Genomic DNA, 20,300 nt, shown 5'->3' with positions numbered 1-20,300 from the left:
GTCACAGAAGGATCGGGGGTGTCTGAGTGTCGCAGAGCTTACTGGTATTAGAACAGGGAAGCCGGCTACAGAGACAGAAATGAGGAGTAAGCTCTAAACTCGGGGTTACCTTGAACCGGTCGCAGGCTCGGTCAGCTCGGAGCGCGGCCGGAGGCCAGGGTGATGGGAGTCATTGGGCGCTGTTCTCTGAGGGCACACTGAGGAGTGGGGCCCCGGGCTCTTGGCTCCTCTGGGCCGGAGACCAGGAGGCCGCCATCTTCATTCCCGTCTTCCAGAACTCTACGGAAAGCGCTCAGGGAACAAAAGCTCCCGAAAGCAAACCCAGCAAACCCAAGCGGATTACTCAGCCCAGCCCCGGGTAAGGGCGGTGCAACTCCGCCTGGGGCAAAGACGCTTGAGAATCACTACAACAGGTCCCTCCCCCAGAAGATCAACGAGAAACCCAGCCAGGACCAAGTTCACCTACCAAGGAGTGCAGTTTCAATACCAAGAAGAGCGGCGGAATTCCAGAGGAGAAGAAAGCAAAGCATGGAACTCATGGCTTTCTCCCCATGATTCTTTAGCCTTGCAGTTAATTTAATTTTTTTTCTTTTTCAATTTTTTTCTCTTCTTCTGCTAATTTTTTTTAACTTTTACCGTTTTCTTTTTTAACGTTTTTTAAATAGTTTATCTAAAATATATATATATTTCCTTTTTATATTTTTTATTGGCTTTCTTTTTTAATAGTTTCTTTTTTTTTTCTTTCTGAACCCCTAATAATCCCCTTTTTCCCCCCTCACAATTTGGGATCTCTTCTGATTTGGCTAAAACATATTTTCCTGGGGTTGTTGCCACCCTTTTAGTATTTTTACTTGCTCCTTCATATACTCTTATCTGGACAAAATGACAAGGCGGAAAAATTCACCACAAAAAAAAGAACAAGAAGCAGTACCAAAGGCTAGGGACCTAATCAATACAGACATTGGTAATATGTCAGATATAGAGTGCAGAATGATGATTCTCAAGGTTCTAGCCGGGCTTGAAAAAGGCATGGAAGATATTAGAGAAACCCTCTCGGGAGATATAAAAGCCCTTTCTGGAGAAATAAAAGAACTAAAATCTAACCAAGTTGAAATAAAAAAAGCTATTAATGAGGTGCAATCAAAAATGGAGGCTCTGACTGCTAGAATAAATGAGGCAGAAGAAAGAATTAGTGATATAGAAGACCAAATGACAGAGAATAAAGAAGCTGAGCAAAAGACGGACAAACAGCTACTGGACCACGAGGGGAGAATTCGAGAGATAAGTGACACCATAAGACGAAACAATATTAGAATAATTGGGATTCCAGAAGAAGAGGAAACAGAGAGGGGAGCAGAAGGTATGTTGGAGAGAATTATTGGAGAGAATTTCCCCAATATGGCAAAGGGAACAAGCATCAAAATCCAGGAGGTTCAGAGAACCCCCCTCAAGATCAATAAGAATAGGTCCACACCCCGTCACCTAATAGTAAAATTTACAAGTCTTAGTGACAAAGAAAAGATCCTGAAAGCAGCCCGGGAAAAGAAGTCTGTAACATACAATGGTAAAAATATTAGATTGGCAGCAGACTTATCCACAGAGACCTGGCAGGCCAGAAAGAGCTGGCATGATATATTCAGAGTACTAAGTGAGAAAAACATGCAGCCAAGAATACTATATCCAGCTAGGCTATCATTGAAAATAGAAGGAGAGATTAAAAGCTTCCAGGACAAACAAAAACTGAAAGAATTTGCAAATACCAAACCAGCTCTACAGGAAATATTGAAAGGGGTCCTCTAAGCAATGAGAGACCCTAAAAGAAGTAGATCAGAAAGAAACAGAGACAATATACAATAACAGTCACCTTACAGGCAATACAATGGCACTAAATTCATATCTCTCAATACTCACCCTGAATGTTAATGGGCTAAATGCCCAAATCAAAGGACACAGGGTATCAGAATGGATAAAAAAACAAAACCCATCTATATGTTGCCTACAAGAAACTCATCTTAAACCTGAAGACACCTCCAGGTTTAAAATGAGGGGGTGGAAAGAGTTTACCATGCTAATGGACATCAGAAGAAAGCAGGAGTGGCAATCCTTATATCAGATCAATTAGATTTTAAGCCAAAGACTATAAGAAGAGGTGAGGAAGGACACTATATCATACTCAAAGGAACTATCCAACAAGAAGATCTAACAATTTTAAATATCTATGCCCCTAACGTGGGAGCAGCCAACTATATAAACCAATTAATAACAAAATCAAAGAAACACATCGACAATAATACAAAATTGGAGGGGATTTTAACACTCCCCTCACTGAAATGGACAGATCATCCAAGCAAAAGATCAAAAAGGAAATAAAGGCCTTAAATGACACACTGGACCAGATGGACATCACAGATATATTCAGAACATTTCATCCCAAAGCAACAGAATACACATTTCTTCTCTAGTGCACATGGAACATTCTCCAGAATAGATCACATTTTGGTCCTAATCAACTCTCAACCGGTATCAAAAGATTGGGATCATTCCCTGCATATTTTCAGACAACAATGCTCTGAAGCTAGAACTCAATCACAAGAGGCAATTTGGAAAGAACCCAAATACATGGAGACTAAACAGCATCCTTCTAAAGAATGAATGGGTCAACCAGGAAATTAAAGAAGAATTGAAAAAATTTATGGAAACAAATGATAATGAAAACACAATGGTCCAGAATCTGTGGGACACAACAAAGGCAGTCCTGAGAGGAAAATATATAGCGGTACAAGCCTTTCCCAAGAAACAAGAAAGGTCTCAGGTACACAACCTAACCCTACACGTAAAGGAGCTGGAGAAAGAACAAGAAAGAAACCCTAAACCCAGCAGGAGAAGAGAAATCATAAAGATCAGAGCAGAAATCAATGAAATAGAAACAAAAAAAACAATAGAACAAATCAACCAAACTAGGAGCTGGTTCTTTGAAAGAATTAATAAGATTGATAAACCCCTGTCCAGACTTATCAAAAAGAAAGGAGTGAGGACCCAAATAAATAAAATCATGAATGAAAGAGGAGAGATCACAACTAACACCAAAGAAATACAGACATTTATACAACATACTATGAGCAACTCTACGCCAACAAATTTGACAATCTGGAAGAAATGGATGCATTCCTAGAGACATATAAACTACCACAAGTGAACCAGGAAGAAATAGAAAGCCTCAACAGACCCATAATCAGTAAGGAGATTGAAACAGTCATCAAAAATCTCCAAACAAACAAAAGCCCAGGGCCAGATGGCTTCCCAGGGGAATTCTACCAAACATTTAGAGAAGAACTAATTCCTATTCTCCTGAAACTCTTCCAAAAAATAGAAATGGCAGGAAAACTTACAAACTCATTCTATGAGAGCAGCATCACCTTGATCCCAAAACCAGACAAGGATCCCATCAAAAAAGAGAACTACAGACCAATATCCTTGATGAACACAGATGCAAAAATTCTCGCCAAAATACTAGCCAATAGGATTCAACAGTACATTAAAAGGATTATTCACCACGACCAAGTGAGATTTATTCCAGGGCTGCAAGGTTGGTTCAACATCCGCAAATCAATCAATGTGATACAACACATTAATAAAGAAAGAACAAGAATCATATGATACTCTCCATAGATGCTGAAAAAGCATTTGACAAAGTACAACTTCCCTTCCTGATCAAAACTCTTCAAAGTGTAGGGATAGAGGGCACATACCTCAATATTATCAAAGCCATCTATGAAAAACCCACCGCAAATATCATTCTCAATGGAGAAAAACTGAAAGCTTTTCCGCTAAGGTCAGGAACACGGCAGGGATGTCCGTTATCACCACTGCTATTCAACATAGTACTAGAAGTCCTAGCCTCAGCAATCAGACAACAAAAGGAAATTAAAGGCATCCAAATCGACAAAGAAGAAGTCAAACTATCACTCTTCGCAGATGATATGATACTATATGTGGAAAACCCAAAAGACTCCACTCCAAAACTGCTAGAACTTGTACAGGAATTCAGTAAAGTGTCAGGATATAAAATCAATGCACAGAAATCAGTTGCATTTCTCTACACCAACAACAAGACAGAAGAAAGAGAAATTAAGGAGTCCATCCCATTTACAATTGCACCCAAATCTATAAGATACCTAGGAATAAACCTAACCAAAGAGACTAAGAATCTATACTCAGAAAACTATAAAGTACTCATGAAAGAAATTGAGGAAGACACAAAGAAATGGAAAAATGTTCCATGCTCCTGGATTGGAAGAATAATATTGTGAAAATGTCTATGCTACCTAAAGCAATCTACACATTTAATGCAATTCCTATCAAAGTACCATCCATTTTTTCAAAGAAATGGAACAAATAATCCTAAAATTTATATGGAACCAGAAAAGACCTCGAATAGCCAAAGGAATATTGAAAAAGAAAGCCAAAGATGGTGGCATCACAATTCCGGACTTCAAGCTCTATTACAAAGCTGTCATCATCAAGACAGCATGGTACTGGCACAAAAACAGACACATAGATCAATGGAACAGAATAGAGAGCCCAGAAATAGACCCTCAACTCTATGGTCAACTAATCTTCGACAAAGCAGGAAAGAATGTCCAATGGAAAAAAGACAGCCTCTTCAATAAATGGTGTTGGGAAAATTGGACAGCCACATGCAGAAAAATGAAATTGGATCATTTCCTTACACCACACATGAAAATAGACTCAAAATGGATGAAGGATCTCAATGTGAGAAAGGAATCCATCAAAATCCTTGAGGAGAACACAGACAGCAACCTCTCCGACCTCAGCCGCAGCAACATCTTCCTAGGAACATCACCAAAGGCAAGGGAAGCAAGGGCAAAAATGAACTTTTGGGATTTTATCAAGATCAAAAGCTTTTGCACAGCAAAGGAAACAGTGAACAAAACCAAAAGACAACTGACAGAATGGGAGAAGATATTTGCAAATGACATATCAGACAAAGGGCTAGTGTCCAAAATCTATAAAGAACTTAGCAAACTCAACACCCAAAGAACAAATAATCCAGTCAAGAAATGGGCAGAGGACATGAACAGACATTTCTGCAAAGAAGACATCCAGATGGCCAACAGACACATGAAAAAGTGCTCCATATCACTCGGCATCAGGGAAATACAAATCAAAACCACCATGAGATATCACCTCACACCAGTCAGAATGGCTAAAATTAACAAGTCAGGAAATGACAGATGCTGGCGAGGATGCGGAGAAAGGGGAACCCTCCTACACTCTTGGTGGGAATGCAAGCTGGTGCAACCACTCTTGAAAACAGCATGGAGGTTCCTCAAAATTTTGAAAATAGAACTACCCTATGACCCAGCAATTGCGCTGCTGGGTATTTACCCTAAAGATACAAATGTAGTGATCCGAACTGGCACGTGCACCCGAAAGTTTATAGCAGCAATGTCTACAATAGCCAAACTATGGAAAGAACCTAGATGTCCATCAACAGACGAATGGATAAAGAAGATGTGGTATGTATACACAATGGAATACTATGCAGCCATCAAAAGAAATGAAATCTTGCCATTTGCGATGACGTGGATGGAACTAGAGGGTATCATGCTTAGCGAAATAAGTCAATCGGAGAAAGACAACTATCATATGATCTCCCTGATATGAGGGAGAGGAGATGCAACATGGGGGGTTAAGGGGGTAGGAGAAGAATAAATGAAACAAGATGGGATTGGGAGGGAGACCAATCATAAGTGACTCTTAATCTCACAAAACAAACTGAGGGTTGATGGGGGGAGGGTGGTTGGGAGGGGGGGTTTATTTATATTGGGGAGGGTATGTGCTATGGTGAGTGCTGTGAAGTGTGTAAACCTGGCGATTCACAGATCTGTACCCCTTGGGATAAAAATATATGTTTATAAAAAATAAAATTAAAATAAATAAATAAATAAATATATAATGTATCTATCAATAATCACTTTCAATGTGAATGGCCTAAAGGCACCCATAAAACGACACAGGGTTGCAGATTGGATAAATCAACAGGACCCATCCATATGTTGTCTACAAGAGATCCATTTTGAACCTAAAGATACACACAGACTGAAAGTGAAGGGTTGGAGAAGCATCTTTCATGCCAATGGGCCTCAAAAGAAGGCTGGTGCAGCGATTCTCATATCAGAAATATTAGATTTTAAACTAAAGACTGTAGTCAGAGATACAGAAGAACACTACATCATTCTTAAAGGTACTATCCAACAAGATCATCTAACAATTGTAAATATCTATACCCCCAATATGGGAGGAGCCAATTACATAAGAAAACTGTTAATCAAGATAAAGAGTCATATTGATATGAATACATTAATAGTAGGAGATTTTAACACACCTCTCTCAGAAATAGACAGATCATCGAAGCAGAAAATCAATAAAGAAACAAGAGCATTGAATGACACATTGGACCAGATAGACCTCATACATATATACAGAACATTCCACCCTAAAACAACAGAATACTCATTCTTCTTAAGTGCACTTGGAACCTTCTCAAGAATAGACCACATACTGGGTCACAAATCAGGACTCAACCGATACCAAAAGACTGAGATCATTCCCTGCTTATTCTCAGATCACAATGCTTTGAAACTGGAGCTCAATCACAAGGAAAAGATTGGAAGGAACTCAAACACCTGGAAGCTAAAGACAATCTTGCTTAAGAATGCTTGGATCAAGCAGGAGATCAAAGAAGAACTGAAACAATTCATGGAAACCAATGAGAATGAAGACACTTCAGTCCAAAACCTACGGGATACAGCAAAGGCGGTCCTAAGGGGGAAATACATAGCCATCCAAGCCTCCCTCAAAAAAATTGAAAAATCCAGAATACACAAGCTGTCTCTACACCTTAAAGAACTGGAGAATCAACAACAAATCAAACCAACTCCACACATAAGAAGGGAAATAATCAAGATTAGAGCTGAGATCAATGAGGTAGAAACCAGAGATACAGTAGAACGTATCAATGAAACTAGAAGCTTCTTTTTTGAAAGAATCAATAAGATCGATAAACCATTGGCCACACTAATCCAAAAGAAAAGAGAGAAAGACCAAATTCATAAAATTATGAATGAAAAGGAAGAGATCACAACTAACACCAAAGAAGTAGAAACAATCATCAGAAGTTATTATCAACAGTTATATGCCAATAAACTAAGCAACCCAGATGAAATGGATGCATTCCTGGAAAACTATAAACTCCCAAAATTGAACCAGGAAGAAATTGACAACCTGAATAGACCGATATCTAGTAACGAGATTGAAGCACTGATCAAAAACCTCCCAAAAAAACAAGAACCCAGGACCTGATGGATTCCCTGGGGAAGTCTACCAAACTTTCAAAGAAGAAATAACACCTATTCTCCTGAAGCTGTTTTAAAAAATTGAAGCAGAAGGAAAACTTCCAGACTCTTTCTGTGAAGCCAGCATTACCCTGATCCCCAAACCAGGCAAAGACCCTACCAAAAAGGAGAATTTCAGACCAATATCACTGATGAATATGGATGCTAAGATTCTCAACAAGATCCTAGCAAACAGGATCCAACAGCATATTAAAAAGATTATCCACCATGACCAGGTGGGATTCATTCCTGGGCTACAAGGATGGTTCAACATTTGCAAATCAATCAATGTGATAGAACAAATTAATAAGAGAAGAGAGAAGAACCACATGGTCCTCTCAATTGATGCAGAAAAACATTTGACAAAATCCAGCATCCATTCCTGATTAAAACGCTTCAAAGTATAGGGATAGAGGGAACATTCCTGAACCTCATAAAATCTATCTATGAAAGACCCACAGCAAATATCATCTTCAATGGGAAAAAGCTCGCAGCCTTCTCGCTGAGATCAGGAATATGACAAGGATTCCCACTCTCACCACTCTTGTTCAACATAGTATTAGAAGTCCTAGCAACAGCAATCAGACAACAAAGATAAATAAAAGGTATCCAAATTGGCAATGAAGAAGTCAAACTTTCTCTCTTTGCAGATGACATGATTCTTTATATGGAAAACCCAAAAGACTCCACCCCCAAACTACTACAACTCATACAGCAATTCAGTAACGTGGCAGGATCAAAGTCAATGTACAGAAATCAGTGGCTTTCTTATACACTAACAATGAAAATACAGAAAGGGAAATTAGAGAATCGATTCCATTTACTATAGCACCAAGAACCATAAGACACCTGGGAATAAACCTAACCAAAGAGGTAAAGGATCTGTACTCGAGGAACTATAGAACTCATGAAAGAAATTGAAGAAGACACAAAAAGATGGAAGACCATTCCATGCTCTTGGATCAGAAGAACAAACATTCTTAAAATGTCTATACTGCCTAGAGCTATCTATAATTTTAATGCCATTCTGATCAAAATTCCACCGGTATTTTTCAAAGAGCTGGAGCAAATAATCCTAAAATTTGTATGGAACTAGAGGAGACCCCAAATCACTAAGGAAATGTTGAAAAACAAAAATAAAACTGGGGGCATCACATTACCTGATTTCAAGCTTTACTACAAAGCTGTGATCACCAAGACAGCATGGTACTGGCATAAAAACAGACACATAGGCCAGTGGAACAGAGTAGAGAGCCCAGATATGGACCCTCAACTCTATGGTCAGTTAATCTTCGACAAAACACAAAAAAATATACAGTGGAAAAAAGACAGTCTCTTGAATAAATGGTGCTGGGAAAACTGGACAGCTATATGTAGAAGAATGAAACTCGATCATTCTCTTACACCGTACACAAAAATAAACTCAAAATGGATAAAAGATCTCAACGTGAGACAAGAATCCATCAGAATCCTAGAGGAGAACATAGGCAGTAATCTCTTCGATATCAGCCACAGCAACTTCTTTCAAGATATGTCTCCAAAGGCAAAGGAAACAAAAGCAAAAATAAACTTTTGGGACTTCATCAAAATCAAAAGCTTCTGCACAGCAAAGTAAACAGTCAAGAAAACAAAGAGGCAACCCACGGAATGGGAGAAGATATTTGCAAATGACAGTACAGACAAAAGGTTGATATCCAGGATCTATAAAGAACTCCTCAAACTCAACACACACAAAACAGACAATCATATCAAAAAATGGGCAGAAGATATGAACAGGCACTTTTCCAATGAAGACAGACAAATGGCTATCAGACCCATGAAAAAATGTTCATCATCACTAGCCATCAGGGAGATTGAAATTAAAACCACATTGAGATACCACCTTACACCACTTAGAATGGCCAAAATTAGCAAGACAGGAAACAACGTGTATTGGAGGGGATGTGGAGAAAGGGGAATCCTCTTACACTGTTGGTGGGAATGCAAGTTGGTGCAGCCACTTTGGAGAACAGTGTGGAGATTCCTCAAGAAATTAAAAATAGAGCTTCCCTATGACCCTGCAATTGCACTACTGGGGATTTACCCCAAAGATACAGATGTAGTGAAAAGAAGGGCCATTTGTACCTCAATGTTCATAGCAACAATGGCCACGGTCGCCGAACTATGGAAAGAACCAAGATGCCCTTCAACGGACGAATGGATAAGGAAGATGTGGTCCATATACACTATGGAGTATTATGCCTCCATCAGAAAGGATGAATACCCAACTTTTGTAGCAACATGGACAGGACTGGAAAAGATTATGCTGAGTGAAATAAGTCAAGCAGAGAGAGTCAATTATCATATGGTTTCACTTATTTGTGGAGCCTAACAAATAGCATGGAGGACAAGTGGAGTTAGAGGAGAACAGAGTTGGGGGAAATTGGAAGGGGATGTGAACCATGAGAGATTATGAACTCTGAAAAACAATCTGAAGGGTTTGAAGCAGAGGGGTTGGGAGGTTGGGGGAACCAGGTGGTGGGTATTGGAGAGGGCATGGATTGCATGGAGCACTGGGTGTGGTGCAAAAACAAGGAATACTGTTATGCTGAAAAAAAAATTTTTCACTATAGAAAGATCAATATACAAGTCACTTATTATGGTTGAGCCCAGCCTATCATCCAGCATCTACATGTTTGTGATGTTCTTTCAATTTTTACTTTTTCTTAATGTAGAACCTAACTCGCATTAAAATTGCTTCTTCATGAAAATGGTCCTCAAAGAAAACCATTAGCTAGTTATGGTAATTAAATAGAAAGTAGTCCCAGAAAGTAATTGTTCTTAGGCAATAGAAGTTTTAGATCAACTTAAGAATAGAATGGAAAATTTTTCTACAGCTCAGAGTGATTATGGGAACAAATCATGTACTTTACAAGGAAAAATATTTTTTAAATTTCTTTATCTGTTGCTTCAATGAGGGCAAAAAATGCATGTTATAGAGAAAATGATAGGCTACATTATGACTTATGAATTGGGGATTCCTTTGTCAAAATAGTCTAGACTGTGCTCTTTACACTATTCTTCTCTTATTAATCTACTTTGCAAGAAGAAAATAAAATCAATGTCAGCAAAAAATAATGTCTTATTATTTGATGACTAAATTTTTAATTAAAACAAAATTTTTAGCTATAATCACAAAGATAAATTATAAAAAATGCTACAGTATTGCCTAGAATTGTTTAAATACTATAAATAACTCCAAGAATTTAAAAGGCATGTTTAGACTCTTCCCTGCATGTACTTTTTATAAATATTTTTAAAAGATTTTATTTATTTGTCAGAGAAAGAGAGAGCACAAGCAGAGGGACCCAAAGGCAGAGGGAGAAGCAGGCTCCCTGCTGAGTGAGAAGCCCCACACAGGACTCCATTCCAGGATTCTGGGATCATGAATTGACCTGAAGGCAGACGCTCAACTGACTGAGCCACCCAGACACCCTATAAATATTTTTAATTAAAAAGTATTTCTTTGATTTGCATTATTCAATTTTTCTTAGAATGACAATCATCATAATAAACAAATTTTCCCAATGCAATCTTAATAATAGTGGATAGTCTATTATTTTCTCACCAAGAAATATTAACATCATTTTGATTAATGTTAACTTCAAAGGAAAGTCCAAGTAATCCGTAATTAATACTGTCAAAAAAGAAAAATAAAGGGGCACTTTGGTGGCTCAGTCGTTAAGCAGCTCCCTTTGGCTCAGGTCATGATCCCAGGGTCCTGGAATCGAGTTCCGCATTAGGCTCCTTGCTCAGCGGGAAGCCTGCTTCTCCCTCTCCCACTCCCTCTGCTTGTGTTCCCTCTCTTGCTGTGTCTCTCTAGGTCAAATAAATAAGTAAAATCTTAAAAAAAGAAAAGAAAAAGAAAGGATAATTCTTTCCATTTGATTTCTTCCTGTTAGTTCCTAGAAGGGAGGCAATAAAAATAAGCAGTTCTTAAAACTGATTATTTTTCTTTAGTTTTTCATTTTAATAACATCTTAATTCTTAAATTTCCCAGAAGCTCTTGTGACTAATTTTTTTTCTAATATTCAGTGATAAGATGATTGGAAGAAGAGTTGAAAATTAGTCACTTCTGAGCTTTCCTTTGGATGTTAAATAGTCTTTTTCTGTCTCCCAGTGATAACCAGGAGCCATTTATTCAGTTCCTTTTCTCTGTCCTCCTCAGGTAAACCTCTGAACATCCCTTGCAAAGCATTCTTTGGATTCAGTGGAGAGTCCGGACCAATGATCTACTGGATGAAGGGGGAGAAGTTTATTGAAGAACTAGCAGGTCACATTAGAGAAGGTGAAATAAGGTACAGAACTTGAATTGGTTATTTTTCTTTGCTCTCTTTGGAGTTAAGCAACACAACATCCTAGAAGAGCTTCTGCCTGGGATTTTAATTGTAACTCCAAATCATCCCATTTTCTAAAAGCTGATCTGGTGGAAATAGTGAGGCTGACTTCCCTAAGAAATGCAAATGTGTAAGCTCCTTATAAGGAAGTATTCTCAGGTTCTAAAACTATACCATGGATTGTAATGACCCCCTCAAACCTGCTTAAGCAAATTCCTTTGAGTTTCCAAAGCTTAGGCCACTGTTACTCCATCCAGCCATAACAAATATCCGTACTTTTTAGGTGACTCCTCAGACCACTGGGCAAATGTTTATTTAATCCCTAGAACAGACAGCTTCCATATGTCATAGGTGTAAAGCTATAGTGACAGTAGTAAGCTACTACTTGCCAAAATAACTGCTGACTCTTGCTGAATAGTGTTTATTTTTCCCAGTGCTCATCCTGAAAGTGACTTTCAAATTAGCATCACCCAACACCTTTTCACTCTCTTGTTACAGATACCTCCCTGGTATATAGACATCTATTCTATTTGGTTTTCTCATCCTACTTAATACAATGTAATTTTACAAATAAAGAATAGGTCATTTTTCCTACCTCAGACTGTGAGTACGAAATTCCTACTATTATTTTCCTCATTCAGACTATGGGGTTGCCCTTTGATTTCAGAGGTGGTGATATATAGTGTACATTTTTCATTCCAGTAAGTGTTAGGACCCTTCTCCCTCCACCCCCAATTAAGAATCTTGTAGTGAAATCCAATCCAATATTTCAGTGCAACTAATGCTATAATGCACTCTTTCACTTTTTTATTAAGTGTATAGCAGTGCAAAAGAAACAAGTTCACTTTATATTATTTTCTATGATTAAATATAATCTATTCTAACTACTGTGACAGTTTCTCTTCATGTGTCCACCCAGTAACTCCAACTCAGAGGATCATAATTTTGAGGATCCATGAACTGTCTGAGAGCCTATGCAAAATATTGACTATATGAGCTCATTTCTAGGAAAAAAGTACATGAAAGGTACTTAAATTAGTCACTTGTCATTGGGGAAATGCAAATTAAAACACTGTGATAACACTTTATACTCACTAGGCTGGTTATAATCAGAAAGATTATAACTAGTATAGGCTTGAATGTGGAGAAATTGGAATACTCAAACGCTGCTGGTGGGAGTGTAAAATGGTGCAGCCACTTTGGACAAGAGTCTGACAGTTCCTCAAATCATTAAGTGTATAGTTATCAGCAATTCTCCTAAGTATATAACCAAGAAAAATCAAAACATACATCCACACAAAAACTTGTACGCAAGTGTTCATTGAAGCATTATTCATAATAGACAAAATGTAGAAACAACCTAAATGTCTATCAACTGATGAATGGATAAATAAAATGTGGTATATTCATACAATAAAATATTCAGCCATAAAAAAGAATGAATAAAGTACTGATATACACTACAACATGGATGAACCTTGAAAACATACTCAGTGAATGAAGCTGGTAGGGGAAAAAACCCTACATATTATATGCTTTCATTTATATGAAATATCTAGAATAGGCAAATCTATAAAGACAGAGAGTAGATTAGTGGCTGCTTAGGGCTGTAGGGATGGAGGAATAGGGGTAAATACTTAAAGTTTAAGGGCGATTTTTGTGGGGGGTGAGGTGGAAATAATATAACATAAATGCACTGTTTTTAAGTGTAAAATTTAGTGACATTTAGTTCATTCACAATGTTGTGCAACCACTATCTCTATAATTCCAGAAAATTTTCATCACCCCCAAATCCTGTATCCATTAAACAGTCTGAAGCTTCATTTTGAAGTGATAAAAATGTTACAAAACTGACTGAGGCAATTGTGTTGCACATATCTGAGAATACACTAAAAATTGTAAAGTGAATTGGACATTTTAAGTGGATGAATTACATGGTATGTAAATTATATCTTAAAACCATTCAAAAAAACTTCCAGTCAATTGCCTGGCTCACAACAGATGTTCAGAAAAATAATCAATATACTATTTATAAATAATTCTTGGCTCTTAATTCCCATTTAAAGTTTTTTTTAATTTTTAAATTTTTTATTATGTTACATTAGTCACCATATGGTACATCATTAGTTTCTGATGTAGTCACATTTAAAATTTAAGTTTCCTAATTTCTAACAGTTTATTAGCAAATTTCAAGGTTTAAGATTTATGAAATTAATGCAACTGAGTTTCTTTTAAATTATTTTAGAAGATACATATTTAGGATTATTCTCAATGTATTTTCCTATAAAAGACTTTAAGGATTACTCTTCATTTTTTCAAAAAGGGAACTGATCCCCAAAGGACAAGTGGTAGGCACACAGCAAAATTTCCACTACCAAAAAGCTCAGAACTAAGTTTAATGATAAAGGGTAGTAGTCACATGAACCTAAGATAATTATCTCTCTTGTGTATGACTGGACTATTCTAAATAAACAGATTTAATGGGGGTATAATTGACATACAGTAAACAGCACAGAATTTAAAGCATACAATCTGTAAGTGTTGATATGTGTATACACCTATGAAACTATCACTATAATCAAAATAATGAACATAGAAGTTGCCCACAAGTTTCTCTTTTGTAATCCCTCCCTCCTGCCCTACTTCCACAACACTGATCTGTCACTATAAATCTGTTTGCATTTCCTAGAAATGTATATAAATATAATAATGCAGTATGTGCTTTTTTTTTGGTCTGGATTATTTCAGTTAACACAATTATTTTGAGATTCATCCATCTCGTTAAATGTAGCAATAGCTCATTCTTTTTATTGCTGAGTAGTATTCCATTATATGGATATAAACAGTCCAGTCACTTGTTGAAGGCTATTTGGGTTGTTTGCAGTTTAGGCGCTATTCCAGATAAAGCTGCTATGAACATTCAATTATGCATCTTTGCATGCCCATATATTTCCTTCCTGAGTAAATACCAAGACATGGAGTGGCTGAATTATAGTAAGTGTAGATTTAACTTTATTAGTTCATTGTTTAGCTCTTTTTTAAAAATAATTTTTAGGATATCTTTAGATTTACAGAAAAATTGCAAAGATAAGGTCTTGGTTTGCTGGGGCTGTTATAACAAAAATTCCACAGACTAAGTGGCTTAAACAACAAATATTTATTTCTTATGATCCTGGAGACTGGAAATTCCAAGACCAAGGCGCCAGCAGATTTAGTGCTTGATGCGGGCCTACTTCCTCATTCATAGATGGTCATCTTCTTGCTATACTTTCACATGTCCTCACATGATGGAAAAGGTGAGAAAGCTCTCCAGAATTTCTTTTGTAAGGACACTAATCCCATTCATTAGGGCTCCTCTCTCATGAACTAATCACCTCCCAAAAAGCCCCACCTTTCAATGCCATCACACTAAAAGTTAAAATTTCAATATATGAATGTTTGTTTTGGGAGAAGCTACAAATATTGAATCCACAGCAAATAGTATAGAGAGTTCCTACATACCCCATACTTAGTTTTCCTTGTTATTTTTCTTCAGTTTTCCCAGATTCATTGTTTATGCACCACACTCAGTGTTCCATGCAATAAGTGCCCTCCTTCATACCCACCACCAGGCTCACCTATCCCCCCATGCCCCTCCCCTCTAAAACCCCTAGTTTGTTTCTCAGAGTCCACAGTCTCTCATGGTTGGTCTCTCCCTCCGATTTCCCCCATTCACTTTTCCTTTCCTTCTTCTAATGTCCTCCGTGTTATTCCTTATGCTCCAAAAGTAAGTGAAACCATATGATAATTGACTTTCTCTGCTTGACTTATTTCACTCTTATTAATACCTTAAGTTACTATGGTACATTTATTACAATTAGTGAACCAAAATTGATATGTTATCATTAACTGAAGTCCATATTTAATTCAAATTTCATTAGCTTTTTCCTACTGTTTTTTTTCCCCTAGGATTATTTAACTCTTTAAGAATCTGCCAAACTATATTCCAAAGTGGTTATACCATTTTATAAAAGAAAAGCTAGGCACTACAGCTAGTCTCTAGCAGCAAATGGTTAGAATGGTGAGAGACGAACCATACATATATGAAACTGTTCAGTAGTCTAAACTACTTTATTAGGTGCAAATGAACCAACATTTAGTACCATAGAAAGTCAACATTTCAGGACTTGCAAAATGTCATTGTTGATTTGATTTTGTTACATCCTCTTTCTCCACTCTCCCCAACCCTCCCCACAGAAAAAGATACATACCTATATTTGCAGTGGAGGAAAGTAACATGGAACTTGTTTAGAAAATTTTATAAAAACCCTTCTAGTTAACTAGAGATATCCTCAGAGAAGTGTAAACAATGAAGCAGGGATTCCTAGTCAGCCATTTTGTAATATTAATTATATGATCTTGATCTATTTGAGAGCTTGTGTGGGTGAAGGAATTCCTTCAGGATATAGCCATTTATGCTAACATAGGAGTTACTTACTACATTCTGTCTTCTAGCCTTCAAAGCCAATGTCTTCAAAAGAAAATATATAGGATTTTTACACAGCATGGCAGATTGGAACAAATCTGGTAGTTTCATTTTAAAAAATGCTAATCATATCACTAGTTCAACTAAGAGAAGATCTGCATTCTTTCGTAGCCCACACATTTTCCCCAAAGAGAACAGTTCTTATGGTAGAATGCTGAAGATGTTAAGTTGAGGATTCCTCTGGAAAGCATTTCTGGAAAGAAAATTTCCTTCTGGATGCATGGCTCTCCCTCAGGGTATTGCATTTGCTTCATATTTTAATTGAATAGTAGATCTTATGTTGTGCATGCACCGCCTCATAGATCTAAGAAGTGGAGATGTAAATAAATTGCTCCCAAGCAGGTGACTTGTGGAGAACCTGCCACAGAGGCACTGTATCTGGCAGGAGGATGGGCCACACCGCTTATGGTCTCAGTTTCCTGGGCAGTGGCTGGATCTTAGAAATACATGTTGCAACTTTTTTTTCCTCTTACTATTGTCCCTGAAGAATAGAGAACTTCGGGGGAGGGGAGAACCTACCCAGGGAAAAAGCTTGGAGATTTACCAAAGGCTTGATGAAATTATGCCACTCAGACTACAGTAAATGCAATTTCTGTACAAAGCAGTCCCCCTGCAGCTTGCTTGAGTAGCATATTTGATCAAATCCTGAGGAGGGTTTTGGAATTATCATTTGTTTTTCTCTCTGGGTTACTTTTTTTTTTCACCCCCTCTGGAGTACTTTGAGCACAGTGGCTTCTTGCATCTCCTGACTTGCAACCTATTGTCAAAGCACTCAGACTCCACTCTGAGCATACAGATTCTCCTTTATCGCCCTTTAGCAGAAATCAGCATAGCCCACCCCCTCCCCCGCCCAGTTCTCTGATGTTGCCAAGAGACTGAACCTGAAGGAAATCTGAATCCAAATGCTGTATTCATTCACAACTGCCATCGTATCCCATACAACTGCATCCCAGATTTTCCAATGACCCCAGAAGATGTCATGTGTAGGGATATTAAAGGAAATTGGTATGTGTAGTTGCATAAGCTGCAATTGTGCAAGTTTAGGTTTTTTTTTTTCTTTTCCCTACCAGTTTAAAGTCATTACAACAAGCTGCTCTCTATAGGCTCTACCATGTCTATTCAGAGAAGTCAAATAATCATTGGGAAGAGACCCACTGGAAATCATCATTCAGGAAGGACATCCTAATTTCTATCCCTCTGTTAAATATTAATGGGAAAAGTTTGCAAAGTGGCATAAGAGAGTTCATGAAAAGGAGTAGTAGTCATTGGGTATGAAGATTCTCAAAATGGCAATCCAGTTCCATGTCTTTATAGAACTTCCTTTTAATTAATATTACCAGAGTCTTGAGAATTAAAATAATAATAATAATTTGCTAGTGAGGTATGTATTCCACATTGCTAGTAAAAAATGTCAGAGAAATTGAACTCATCCCATTAAACAGCAACAATAAAAATAGTTTCTAAGCTTGCCTGAAGGATTATTAATTGCATTTGATTGTAAAAGGAGACTACATGAATTTCAACGCAATTGCTTTGCCTGACTGGAGAGTAATTTTTTATTATAAATTTCACTTTAAAATCTTTCTATTAACATCTGATGTTTTTCTCCCCTTAGGCAATACCACAAAATGTTTACCAAATGTTGATAATTCTTGAGCTGAAAAACATATTCAATTTATCTTGAGGTTTTTCAAACAAGCTTCATAAAATGCAAATCATTTTATTTACTTTCAATTCCTGAAGGACTACAAGTTGTGTATGGACTTTGTTTGGTTTCAGTCTTACTTCTACCACTTTCTAGCCTTCGGTTTCCATCTCTTTACCTTAACATGCTTTCATTGAATAAGTAAAATGCTCTTAACAAAGAAGGGAATATGGTACAGGTATGAAAAGATTTTATTCTTGAAATAAAATGAGCCTATATTAAAGACTCCAAGTAACCTTTCAATAACTAATCAATTAAAAAATACAGAGCTGTGAGTATGTAGTTTGTCCCCCAAGTATAAACTACTGAAGTCCTAGGCAGCCCAAGGCAAATGATATGCTCTGTTTTGGCAACTTTCCACCATAATTTTTCAGTGCCTTGAAACACCCCATCTACTCTGGCCTTCCTCAGATTGAGCTAATACACACACACACACACACACACACACGTGCGCGCGCGCACCATCTCTTCTTTTCCTCCATTCTCAGCTCATCTCATTGGAAGAAGGAACACTGATCAATCAATTTGCCTTTGATTTAAATAAGTTTCAAATCTTATGACCTATATGTGAATGTAGATTTTATAAGTCATGAGTGGGCTTCAGTGGAAAAGTAAGCTTTATAAGCAGCATAGTTTTACCTAAGAGAAGTCTTAATTGCCAGTTACCTGAAGGATGAATTTTGGAGGAGTGATGACTCTACTCTTCACATTCTAGTTCCATAGTGAATCTTAGCTTTGACCTATGCCTAAAATATTTAAAGCCTACCTAACACATACTTGTGTCTCTTTTTTTACTGAGCAGACTGCAGACACCCAGTATCAAATATAAAATAAGCTACTTTAGACAAGAATCTATAATTAGCAAATAATAATAATAATAATGATAATAATAATAAATCCTCTTCATGCTTTTTAACTCCACACTAAAGTGCAAAAGCATTGTGGCATCCTTAATTACACTGGGATTTTCATGATAGCCATCTGAGATAAATAGTATCAGTTTATTTTACAGAATTTAAAAAATGGGTTTAGAGACTGAGGAAGAGCTGTCCTGGGGCATTTTGCTCACAGTTCCAGTGAAGCTAAACTAAATTCATCAAAACACAACTATTAGTAATCCTCAGTTGCCCAGAATGGTTTGTTGTACACCACATTTAGGGTGTAGAGTCAAAACTTGCCCAGGACTGAAAGAGTGAAAATCAGACTGGACTGAGAATAAGCAGCCCTGCTATTAATCAACCTGGGAGAGCAGACAGATAAAGCCAGCTGCAAAGTTAACAGAAACACTGTTTCTCCCAAGGTCATGCAGAAACTGTAAATGCCATAACAACTCCCACCTCCTTTGAGTGACTACTGCTTTCTTACCCGTGATGTCTCAGACCTACTTTGCTATTTTCATATATTACTGGGAATACCCTATTGCTAAGCCATCCTTACCTCATGACAGTTTTCACCACCTAGTCAATCCTGTCTTCTCTCAATCCAGCCTTAAAGATCCCAACCCATCCAGAATTTATCAGGGCTTCCCTAGACTCTACTCAGAATCTTTCAGTGGAAATCCAAACATTACAAAAGATGCTTTCTTCCTACCTTCATTTGAGGAATGACCCACAGTTACTGAAGTGTCCCACCCTCAATGCATTCATAAATCTGATTTTGTCAGACTATAGGTTTGATCCTGGTCACAAATAAGGCTTTAACAGGTACTTTAAAAATGACATTAAAAGAAAGAATTTGTGGGGCGCCTGGGTGGCTCAGTGGGTTAAGCCTCTGCCTTCGGCTCAGGTCATGATCTCAGGGTCCTGGGATCGAGCCCCGCATCGGGCTCTGCTCATCGGGGAGCCTGCTTCCCCCTCTCTTCTCTGCCTGCCTCTCTGCCTACTTATGAGCTCCATCTCTCTCTCTCTGTCAAATAAAATCTTAAAAAAGAAATAAATAAAAAAATAAAGAAAGAATTTGTTTTAAAAACATACTCCTATTCTTTATATTCTGAATCATCATTCCTTGGCAATGATTACTCATATTCATAATAACAACAACCCAGAGACTGTGCAAGATACCCAGACATCACAAGAGGGTTCAATTTGGTTTAAGGGACTATTTAGGATGAAAAGTAATTGGGATTAGATGCTTTATTTTATTTATTTTATGTATTTTATTTTATTTTATTTTGGGGGAATCAAATCTCTTTACTTTATTTCATGCCAGATTTTTAAAAAATTTCTAGCTTTGTTGGGGTATAAATATAAATATTGTGTGTATTTAATTTATACAAC

At 37.4% G+C, this 20,300-nt stretch overlaps 1 protein-coding gene across 3 annotated transcripts in view; it reads left to right on the top strand.

Moving 5' to 3' along the window:
• The window catches only part of IL1RAPL2 (interleukin 1 receptor accessory protein like 2), a 1,206,855-nt gene that overhangs the window by 1,142,833 nt on the left and 43,722 nt on the right, over positions 1-20,300 (top strand). For all 3 annotated transcript variants that reach the window (XM_047716403.1, XM_047716406.1, XM_047716404.1), the window contains exon 6: positions 11,626-11,755. In XM_047716403.1, coding sequence (XP_047572359.1) covers positions 11,626-11,755 — 130 coding nt within the window. The remainder of the gene's footprint in view (positions 1-11,625; positions 11,756-20,300) is intronic.

Source organism: Lutra lutra, chromosome X, assembly GCF_902655055.1.
Source record: "Lutra lutra chromosome X, mLutLut1.2, whole genome shotgun sequence".
Lineage (NCBI taxonomy): Eukaryota > Metazoa > Chordata > Mammalia > Carnivora > Mustelidae > Lutra > Lutra lutra.
Note: the sequence above shows the minus strand (reverse complement) of the source record. Positions and strands in the feature narration are given on the sequence as shown.